Source organism: Typha latifolia, chromosome 6 (assembly GCF_019914945.1).
Source record: "Typha latifolia isolate L0001 chromosome 6, TyphaL0001v2, whole genome shotgun sequence".
Lineage (NCBI taxonomy): Eukaryota > Viridiplantae > Streptophyta > Magnoliopsida > Poales > Typhaceae > Typha > Typha latifolia.
Window position 1 is genome coordinate 5,444,008 of NC_133091.1, and position 12,129 is coordinate 5,456,136.

General features: G+C 36.8%; 1 protein-coding gene across 1 annotated transcript; it reads left to right on the forward strand.

Moving 5' to 3' along the window:
- Nucleotides 1-210: 210 nt before the first annotated feature.
- Nucleotides 211-12,129, forward strand: LOC140791482 (probable protein arginine N-methyltransferase 3). Its single transcript, XM_073142076.1, has 7 exons — nt 211-589; nt 1,232-1,738; nt 1,847-1,944; nt 3,939-4,017; nt 4,096-4,356; nt 4,436-4,603; nt 11,263-12,129. The coding sequence occupies exons 1-7, from the start codon at nt 296-298 to the stop codon at nt 11,713-11,715; spliced, it is 1,860 nt and encodes a 619-aa protein (XP_072998177.1). The 5' UTR covers nt 211-295; the 3' UTR covers nt 11,716-12,129.

Sequence of the window (12,129 nt, forward strand, 5' to 3'; positions counted from 1 at the left end):
TTTACAAGTGAACGGTACCACCCTCGTGGTTCAAAATAAATTTAGAAAAAAAGTGAGTATGGGAAAATGATTAAATGAGATGTGGAGATAACAAATGACAAAATATCCGATCCGGATCCGGATCCGGATCCGAATCCAATGAAGTTAAATCCGTTCTATCCGACCGAATCCAATCTGGTTACACCCGTTGGCATAGAAAACAAACCTCTCCCGGGCTCAAAGTCTCATCCTTCTTCTAATCTGTTTAGGGTTTTTCCTCTGGGGTTTTAGCAGGCAGCCTCCCAACAAACCCGTAATGGCAAACGAACTCATCGAGAGCGAAAGATTCGCAAAAGAAGTAAAAATAGACGAGGAGGAAGAGGAAGAGGAAGAAGAAGAGCAGATTGAAGGATGGGACGAGTGGCAATCGGAAGAGGAGGATTCCGTATTGGATTTCCTTTGCTTGTTCTGCACCTCTCGGTTCGATTCCACCTTGGCGCTTTTCAAGCACTGCTGTCTGGATCACTCGTTCGATTTCCATGGCGTCGTTCGGAATTTCGCGTTGGATTTCTATGGTTCGATCAAGCTCATCAACTATATCAGGTCCCAGGTATTTTGCTAGCCAGTTGGTGTAAAAATTTGTGGGTCTTATTTTGATTTTTGAATCTGATTGCTTCCTACAATAAATTGTGGTTTAGTATCTGTTCTATTCCGTGTGATATGCTAGTACGCATACTCCATATACCCGGTGGTATAATGAAAATAATAGTTATGGAGTTACTTTTAGTGAACGGGTGGATAAATTGTTTCTAGTAGTCTCACATTTTATCCTGAGTAATTCCTTAAGTTACTTCTTTGAGTACTTCCATTGTTACCTCTTTGTATAAACATTTCAGAAATAGAAAAAAATTGCTTTTGTCTTCTTCTTTCTAGTATTATGTTTCCTAAGTATGATATCTTTGAAGCATAGCAGTACATTTGAAGCTGGGTTGTATTTTCGTTTCTCTTTTTCATTTTATTCCCATAAATTGGTATTAAAATAATCCAACAACTTTTACTGTTTTATGCTATTTAGTCTTGAAAATTTCTATTATTCTGCAATTTGTGTTTGATCTTATAGTAACAGATAATGCTTATATACCAAAAGATGGATTTTTAATATTTTGAAATTCGGCTGGCAAAACTTAAGGAGAGTTTAGAAATGGAGGATTATGACATCTATGGGTTTGAACTCTCTTTTTCTGGTTGCTAGGTGGCGGAAAACAAGTGCTGGGTTTGCAGACGAAGCTTTCAATGCAATGGTGATCTTCAAAATCACTTTCATGTAGCAAATAGTTGTGAGATGGATGGGAAGGTTCGCTGGGAGGATGATTCATACCTAAAACCTTATATGGAGGATGACTCACTTTTGCATAGTTTTGCTTGTGATGAAGATGAGGATGATTGTACTACATCAATGGATAAAGAAGTAATGAGAGAACTTATAAGCAGTGAAGATTTAGCTGAACTTTGCAGTAATGGTGAGCTTGATGCTCAAACTGAAATTGGGCAAAAGGGATGCTGTTTAGAAATTGAGAGAATGGTGGCCAATGGCATTTCTCTTGACAAGAGTAGTGGATCCTTTCATCAGAAAAACAAGAATGAGCAACTAAGAGTGTCTCGAGGTATTGTTGCTGCTAGGGAAATCAAGAGTGTGAATGATAACTATTTTGGGGCCTATGGTTCCTTTGGTATCCACAGAGAGATGCTCAGCGACAAGGTATGCAACCTCACAAAATATCTACTTCACATAGTAACTAAATGTAATTGAGATTATATGTAACTATATGCTGCCTAAAATTTCCCTTGTGTTTGTAAAATTTTTCAGGTTAGGACAGATACTTATAGATGTGCCCTTTTGAGTAATCCCACTCTCATGGATCAAGCGACTGTACTGGATGTTGGTTGTGGCACAGGGATCCTAAGGTAGCTTGGCAGATGCTATATTTTCATTTTCTCCTAGCTAAGTGACTTACTACATCTTGATTACTCCTTGGATTGTTTATTGAATGTTTGTCTAAATATAGTAACTCACCAAAGTCTGGAACACTTCTCTGATAGATCCTTTTGCCTCTAGCAGCAACATAATTGGGACTTACTCTCCTTTCGCCATCTGCTATTCTAGCAAAGGCTGCAACTAGGAGTAGAAGTCTAATATATCCCAGAGAAAAATGTGAAGAAGAGAACAACACTCATAGCTGTCTTTCATAACACATAGAAATTGGTTACTTGATAATTAGTTTATGACATTATATCTTTTGGGTTTAAGTATGCCTTTTTTTGCAAAAAAGCTGATTGAAAGTATTAACTCTTAACAAGATTTTCTTAATATAATAAGCAATAGGAAGAATTATGAACTTCTGTACATCAAATTGTAACTGAAGTACAGCAACAAAATATAATGCTATATACCATTCTAACAAGTTGATATAACTGTAGATGCACATAAAATATCAGAATTAGCTGTATGGTATAAGGATGTAATCCATGTATAGTTCTTGTCATATGGTTTTGATTTCAAAATAAAATCTAAGCATGCATAATAATAGAGGCAATTGAGCTAAATAGTGCTAATTGTGAACTATAGATATCATAGAGATAATGCTTATGTAATGGTGGTAATGCCAAATTAAAAGTCCTAGCTAGGAGAGTCAAGACGATAAAAAATAACTAGCTGGACAAGGTATTATTAAATAGAATCCTATGACCATAAAGGAGGATAAATAAGAATGTTGCCATCTTCTACTGTAATTAGTGATTACTTTAGGATGCTCTCTTATTTTAGGTCAAATAAGTTCATGCAAGAGCTAAATTTTGGCAATAAGCTATTCCTCTCGGATATGAATAGTTATCATAACTTTTATTGGAGAGCAATAGTTTCTTCATTGATAGCTACTGCTAGTCCTGACATCAATATACTAGGAACTGAAAGCAGCCAACACCTCCAATAGACATACTGTAGCCTGTTCATGGATTACTAAGCATGGCACTCAACCTAAAATCATGATACATTTGCAAAGCAATTATCAACTATCAAGTTCCATTATCTCCAAAAATAGTACCTTTTACTCTCTTCCAATCAGTTTATTGATGTTATATGTTGCAAAGGAGTCTAGGTTAATTATCTCGTAATTAGATAGGTTCATGGTCATTGACAATATCTTCCTTCCATGTGGAATTCCAAATTCATCCAATTCTCCCCATTTGTATTATGACCGATTGATCATGCAGCATGAAATGACTTAATGAAGACTTCCTTTTGAACTTAGTCTTGTGTTTCTCTCCAATGAAGAGAGTAACAATTGATGGGCCTAGATTAGAGATTGGAATTTAGGTTATTTTAATTTATGGAGGTAAATCTAGAAGAAATTTAGATGCTGAACTAGTCGGCAAGTGGAGAAATTGAATATTCACCTTAATTGTTACTAACAGGTGACTTTGTTTTATGTGATTGCTTTTCCTTTTTTGCACTAAGCTTCTTGGAGCAACTCTTACCATTTATATGAAGTTTCTTGGTTTGCCTATTATTCCATCTCTTTCTTAAAAATAACAGGTTCATTTAAAGGGTTGTACTGTGGTAGACAGAATGGAAATACACTAGAAAGGATTGGTAGAGCCAGCCAGCTTTGTACTGCGGTAGCCTACTTGCAATTTCAGGAAATCCTAAAAGCTAGCATATGTCCATTTCTAGGAGCATGACCTAAATTCTCATATTTTTTAACCACCATGGTGGGCCCCTGATATTATTAGGATTAGGTTTAAATTGATAGACCAATCACAGTACATCAGAAAATATCACAGCACACTGAGCTTATTGACATTATCCAACCTTAATAGGCATTGTATAAACTTTAACCTTAATATTTATGCACATCTTTTCAACTATATCTGCTAATGCTCATTCTCTCTTTCTTTTGTAGTCTTTTTGCAGCTCAAGCTGGGGCATCTAGAGTGATTGCCGTTGAAGCAAGTGCAAAGATGGCTAGTGTGGCGACTCAAGTAATGAGTCGTATATCTAGCAAGTGGCCTCATTTTATTCAGTTTTGTTAACTATTTCAACTGATTGTATATATACAGGTTGCAAAAGATAATGGCCTATTGGCTGATTGGGGCATGAGATGTGAACAACCAGATTCCAAAAATGTGGTTAGTGTGGTCCACTGTATGGTTGAAGATCTAGACAAACATGTTCAGGTTCCACCTCATAGCGTTGATGTGCTAGTGAGTGAGTGGATGGGTTATTGCCTGCTATATGAATCTATGCTTAATTCAGTTCTATATGCACGTGATCATTTCCTGAAACCTGGTGGAGCTATTCTTCCGGATACTGCAACCATTGTAAGGCCTTAGCTTGCTTACTTGAATTTATCCGATCCCAACTTCTCTAGGCTAACATTTTCCTCAAATGCTCTTTCAGTTTGGTGCTGGTTTTGGAAGAGGTGGAACCAGCTTACCATTTTGGGAAAATGTCTATGGCTTTGATATGTCTTGCATTGGCAAAGAAGTTGTAGAGGATGCATCTTGTGCTCCTATTGTAGATGTATTGAATAGTCAAGATATCGTGACGGAGTCTGCTATGCTTCATGTAAGTATTTTACTTTTGCAACATGGAATTTCTGTTGCTGATTATGCTTCATGAAGCAAGCTTCTTTCCTATTAATCATTCTCTTTTTGTGGCCATTATCATTATCATAGTGATCATCATAATTAAGTCCTTTTCTAAGAAGATGGCATTGGCTAAAGAAGGCCTCAAAGATGAATAGAATTGGCACATTTTATAAGTAGCAAACCTGACTTTAATCTTCTAGAGTTCAAGCTGAATTCTTAGCTAAACCGAGATGATTGGCAAGGGATTTCATGATAATTTTAAGGCATTTCTTGTCTGTAAAGTTCTTTGATATCTTGTTTTTCAGTTAATTTTGTGCAACAGTGACAACCCTCTTGCAAGTTCCTTTAAACGTAGTGTTAAGTTTTTAGTGTTGGCAATTATGCACAAAATAATCTAAGTGCTTTTATTCATGTACATGAGCATTTATATAAGTTTTGAAAGTATTCAGATTGAAAATTTTCAAGATCAAGAGGAGAAAAGTCACTACGTTCGCACCGCGTTCGAATGCACCCAGACCGCGTTTGAACGCAGGTTTAGGCGTTCACAAATACAGAGAATGCGTTAAGGCCGTTCGAACGCGGGTTCAGGTGTTTGCAAATATAGAGAACGCGTATTGGCTGTTCGAATGCACTCATGGGCCGTTCGAACGCATTCTGCATACGTTCACAGCACATTCACAGTACAAAGAAGTGTATTTGCGCGTTCAAACTCAACCTGTGAAAATCAAGTCAACGCATTCAGACGCACTAGGCCGCGTTCGAACACACCTGAGAACAAGTTAGTGCATTCGAATGCACTCGGACCGCGTTCAAATGCACCCACATAATATACAAAATTCTGGAGTTACGTGAGCCCCGATATGATTTGGATTTGATCTTATCATATTAACCTATATAATGGTTGGGATGTCCTAACTCTAGTGAGGTTAGTGATTGCTTTTGATAAGGAGTTTTTGAGGCTACAACATTTTTCTACCAAAAAAGTCCGTCTCTTCTACAACGCACCAAGCTTTCAACTTAACAGTCATTTAGGCGGAGGATCAGTTTCAAGGGTTACTGAGATTGAAGATTAATCATAGGAAGCAGTGAATAGTGGGCTTTAGCGATCAAGATTAAGAAAAACAAAGTCGTGGGGATCGACGAGTTGTTTTGTAAGTTAGTCTTGTAACTGCCACAAGTTTAGTGATTAGTTTTGATTCGAGTTTGGATCCGTAATTTTTTTCTCATTTGGGTTTTTCCACGTAAAAATCTTGGCGCTCATCTTTGCTTTACTTTTTAATATTTATTATGCATTTATTCAAGCTAATGATTGATATCATTGGCTAGGATTTAAATATATATGCGTGTCTATATTTTTTCAATTGGTATCAGAGCAGGCTCAAAAGTATATAGTTAAGCAATATCAATAAGCAATCAAAATCCCCCTAGTTAGCATATCCCACTAAGGGATCACTCAATGAAAGCACTCCGAAGAGGTGTCAAAATGTCTTATTTCCTAATCCAAATTTTTTTAATTTTCAACCCATAAATGAAAGCACTCCTAAGTTTTTGTAATAATTTATAATTAAGCATAATATGCCCTGGAATGCCACAATGAAAGCAAGTGGGAACAAACTTTTTTCTATTTACCTTTTGTTGAGAAGTGTGTTTTATGTTTAACTTTGGTGCCGTTGAAGATTCATCATCTCGTTGATTCGATTTCGATTTTGAGATGTTCATCCAGGTTTGCTTTGAAGGTACAATTGATGGTGTCAAGTTTTCTTTCTTTTGAAGACATGTAGAAGCAAAGACAGTATTTTTATTATTTGAATTACCGGTGTATCTAATTCCATACTTGTCTTTTCCAGAAATATGAACATTTAAAATCTCGTCAAGTTTGTTCTTCTTTTAGAAACGCCACCTCCTTCAGCAATCGCTCTAGTTCAACTTCAGCAGTCTTTATCTTATCTTTAGCTTCAACGAGTTGTTGAGTGAGCATTTTGATACGTTCTTTTGTACTTTTTTATAAATTGATTTCTTTTTGGTTCAATTACCTTGAGTCTCTGAAATAGTATTATGTTACTTTTCTTGAGTTTGAATGACTCTAGGTACAAATTATTATATAACTTCTGTATCTCAGATTCTTCTTCATGTGATAAGACTTCATGTTCAGCTGTATATTATAATCAATAACAAAGTCAGTATGAAAAGGAGAGGAGATGAAAGCTACATAATTCTCTTGGTCTTTCTCAAAATCATTATCCGATTCATTTGAGTCATCCCAAGTGACCATCATAGTTTTACCGTTCTTCTTATGCCGATTAGGACATTTTTGTGCAATGTGTCTAAAACTAGAATATTCAAAACATTGAACTTTACTATCATAATTTTTGTTTTTCTGTTTAACATTATTGTTACCCACCCCAACATTTGAATTCACATGATTCTTCTTTTTCTTAAAAGTGTTGTTTTTCTTAAGTTTCTCAGCATTGAACTTATTTGGCTTCTTAAAAAATTTATTAAACTTTTTGATAAACATACCCAACATCTCAACATCTAATATGCCGTCATCATCCGACTCCTCTAAAATTTGTTCGATAGTTGCTAAGGCTATATACCTTTGGACTTGCTAGGTTTAGAATGAGTGGACTCAAAAATTTGTAGATTATCTACTAATTGTTCAAAACTAGTATTCAATCTTGAAAGCTTAACAACTACGGTTCGTTAATGAGTAGTTTCTAAGATCATTCAAGCATCTTTAGCTATCTCATAAGTAGATATTTTTCTAAATTCATCCGAGGAAACACAACTGAAAATAACATTAATTGCCTTACTATTCTAGCCAACTTTTTCATAATCCGACCTATCCCAAGACTCGAGAGGTTTCTCAATAGGTTAATCATTCACCAATTACATCGGTGCACTCTAACTGTTCACAATGGCTATCCACACTCGCTCATCTATAGACTTCATGTAGACTCTCATCTTAGTTTTTCAATATCCATAGTTTTGATTCATCAAGAATAGGAGGTTTAATAGAAGATTGTCCATCCTTATAAAAATCCATGCTTAGTTGATCTCTCTATAAGTAAGGCCTACTCTGATACTAATTGAAAAAAACTTAGATACGCATATATATCTAAATCCTAGGTAATGATATCAACTATTTGCTTTGATAAATGGAGAATAAATATTAAAAAGTAAAGCAAAGATAAACGCCAAGATTTTTACGTGGAAAAACCTAAACAGGAAAAAACTACGGATCCAAACTCGGATCAAAACCAATCACTAAATTTGTAGTAATTACAAGATTGACTTACAAAACAATCCGTTGATCCCCATGATTTTGTTTTCCTTAATCTTAATCGCCAGAGCTCGTGATTCACTGGTTCCCGTGATTAATTTTCAATCTCAGTAACCCTCGAAATTGATTCTCCGTCTAGATGACCCTTGAGACGAAAATTTGGTGCGTTGTAGAAGAGACGGACCTTGTTGGTAAAAGAACGTTATAACCTCAAGAACTCCTTATCAAAAGCAATCACCAACCTTACTAGAGTAAGGGTATCTCAATCCTTATATAAGTTAACAAGATAAGATCAAATCCAAGTCGTATCAAGACTCACATAACTCTAGAATTTTGCATATTACGTGGGTGCGTTTGAACGCGATCCGAGTGCGTTCGAACGCGCTGACTAGTTCTCATGTGCGTTTGAACGCGGCTCAAGTGCGTTCGAACGTGGATTTAAACTTGATTTTCACAGGTTGAGTTGGAACGCGCAAATACACTTTTCTGTATGTGTGGATGTATGCAGGGTGCGTTCGAACAACGAATAACCATTCTTTGTATTTGCAAACGCCTAAACCCGCATTCGAACAGCCTAAACGCGTTTTATGTATTTGCGAACGCCTGAACCTGCGTTCGAACGCGATGCGAACGCAGTAACTTTTCTCCTCTCAATCTTGAAATTCTTCAATCCGAATATTTTCAAAACTTATATAAATGCTCATGTACATGAATAAAAGCACTCAGATTATTTTGTACACAATTTTCAACAATAAAAACCTAACAATCTCCTCCTTTGGCAATTTGTGACAAAATATCTAGTTTTACAAAAATTACAAATAGTCCTAAATGAGTATTCAACAAGTCTAAAAAATGTAACACTTCAAGTCTACAACAAAAAACATACCAATTCAAGATCAAGTGAAAATAATTTGAAGTAAAGTGTTTATAGATAGATAGTAATATGAGGTAAGATTATACAAAACTGTAAATAGTAAACACATAGGATCTAAATTTCAATTAGCATCTAAGCAAATCACACAATTGACATATAATATCTAAGCATTCAGCACAGTTAACATAATAAAGCAAATAAAGCAAATGCAATGCAACTCTCCCTAAACTAAACTCTGTACTCCCCCTAAACTCGATCACTCTCCCTTTTTTTGACATAAATTGACAAAAAGCCTAAACACTAGGAGGAAAGTTGCAATGAAGAATAGAAAGCACAGTATTTTTATTATAGGTTTAAGGGTCCGTCTTTTTTATAATGTACCAAGCTTTTATCTTAAAGGTTATCTAGACGGAGGATTAATCTCGAGGGTTACTGAGATTGGAGATCAATTATGGGAAGCAGTGAACTGCGGGCTCTAGCGATCAAGATTGAGGAAAATAAAGTCATGGAGATTGACAAGTTGTTTTGTAAGTCAGTCTTGTAACTACTATAAGTTTAGTGATTGATTTTGATCCGAGTTTGGATCCGTAATTTTTTCCCGTTTAGATTTTTCCACATAAAAATCTTGGCATTCATCTTTATTTTACTTCTTAATATTTATTCTGCATTTATTCAAGCAAAGAGTTGATATCATTGCTTAGAGTTTAGATACATATGTCTAGGTTTTTCACGTAGGATTAGCCTATATGAGGATAAAAGGTGAGAACATTTGATTCAAGGGTCTGTGTTCATCTCTAAGTTAAAAAGAACCAGATTTGTTTAGTTCTGTAATATTTACTGCTATTAGCATGCCAAACTATTTGGTTGAACTATTGAAGCTAACTGATTTGGCGCCTTCTGGCTATGCATTTCTTGTTGAGCTACGAGCTTTCAAACTTTTTATGCGGCTCCACTTTAGGCCTCTAAAATTGCATTAATTATTAGTGTACCTTGCTGCTATGCTAATTTTGTGCTTTTTATTCATCTCAATGTAAGTTCTGCCATGTCATCAACCATTTTAACTGCCTAGTCTCGTACTTCATGGCAAGGGTGTTTGTATGGATCTTTACAATGCCTGTTACAGCTTGCAGTTAAGCAGAATCGTGCAGACCATTTAGCCCTCATGGGACTGAGAACCAGAATTTCTTTGGTCAGCAAGTTCATTAGGGACACCTTCAGATTTTATGACCGATCTAATATTGGAGAATACTTTTTGGATCAATTTTCTTTTTAGTGTTCTTTATGTGGTTTTGAAGATGCTATTATCATCTGCAACCAATGTTTTGAAAGGCGGCCGCGGGTGGCGGGCGGTCACCCCACCGCCTAGCGCCTAGGCGGAAGGCGGGCGACAAGGCGGGTGACAAGGCGGTTTAGTATTTTTAATATAAAAAAATAAAAAAAAATATATATATATATAATATACATTACATACAGTAATTACTGATAAACAAACTGATAGACTAATTACTAAGTGATTAACATTTAACAGATTAAAACATTTCAACGGATTAAGTGATTAATAAATAATTACTAATTTACAACTTTATAAGCATTTCTTCTCCAACAGATAATTTAGTCAACTTTTAACTTGTCATTTTGTCTAACTGATTAACTGATTAAAACAGATTTAAAGAAAAGGACATTCGATTTGCTCAATTGAGAGAGTGAGACTGTAAAGGGGGGAGTGAGAGAGAGAGAGAGAGGGGGAGAGAGAGAGAGAGAGTGTGAGAGAGGGAGAGAGTGAAAGAGAGAGGGAAAGAGGATCGTACCTCTTTCGCTTCTCGCCGTCCATTCTCGCTCCCTGCTAACTCGTTCGCTTCTTGTTGTTGCTGCACAATGCCACTAGCCGCCTTAGGGTTTCTAATTTCTCTGCCGAGACTCGGGAGAGGAGAGCAGCGAGAGAAAGAGAGAGAGAGAGAGAGAGAGAGAAGAGAGTTTTTATATTAAGGTTAATGAGTTAGTTATCTTAATGGATAATAACCCGACCCTATACCCATTTGTAACCCGATAAGGCTGGTTGGCGGGCCGAACTGCCATTTCGCCTTATCGGGTGAACGGCCCACCTAGCGCCTTTTGGCGCTCAGGCGACTCGCCAAGGCGGCAGCCCACCTTATGCGAGCGCCATACCGAATGGCGGGGCGGCTGGTGCACCGCCCCGCCATGGCGGCCGCCTTTTCCGATTTTCAAAACACTGTCTGCAACGGTACATGTGGCTTACTTAAAACAACTTAAGTTTCTATTAATATCTCAGGCTTCCTCTCTTATTCAAGTGCGAATTTGATATATTTTAAAAATTTTAGAAGAATTAGTTTCTTGGAGGTATAGATATTTAACATGTTCATCAATATGAAGATTTCTGTTCCTACAGTTTGTTGTCATGTTAGTGACTTACTATTAAGCATGACTTAACCATTTTCTCCTTGTTTTCTTCTTACTGCAGTTCTTTGATCTTGTGTCGATGAAGCAAGATGAGATGGATTTCACCTCGACCTTTGATCTTAAACTGAAATCCGAACACATGGTTGATTCAGCATATGCACCATCTGGAGTAACCTGGTGCTACGGCATTGTCCTTTGGTTCGAAACGGGCTTCACAAGCCGATTCTGCAAGGAGACACCGGCTCTCCTATCCACATCTCCCTATTCTCCCAAAACTCACTGGTCTCAGACTATCTTCACCTTCAAAGAGCCGATTGCCATGACAGCAGCTAAATCCATCACAAATTCATCTGCAGCTATTGGGTCAGAGGAGTGCCCTGCAACGACTATAAGGTCACGCATCAGCATCGCCAGGTCATCTGAACATCGTAGCATAGATGTATCTATGGAGACCACAGGGATCAGCTCCACAGGCCAGAAACACAGTTGGCCAGTTCAGATCTTCAATTTGTGATCCACCACATTGGTTACCTCCTGGAGCTAGTGGATTATTTATGATCAGATTTTCTTTTTCTCTTCCAGCTCACAAATTTTGAATTTTACCAAAATGTATCACTATCCCAATTGCCTTCAGCTTATTTCCTATATATTAATTCATTGTCCTTCCTGAGATCATTTGGTGATACTTGTATGGGTATCCAATAATTGGGAGATTCTCTTTATATTCTCTCCCACTTCTTTCCGTGATCTTTATGAGGGAGAGAAGAGGGAAGGAGGGCAGTTTTGGATTAGTATCTTGGAGTTAAGGATTTAAACTGCATAACCGTTCTCTGCCATTTTTGTTTCTGTGACTTATCAAGTGCTTGTATGACATCATAAGCATATCATAAATGGTTTGCACTAGGCTTGATACTGGCTATTCGCTGTA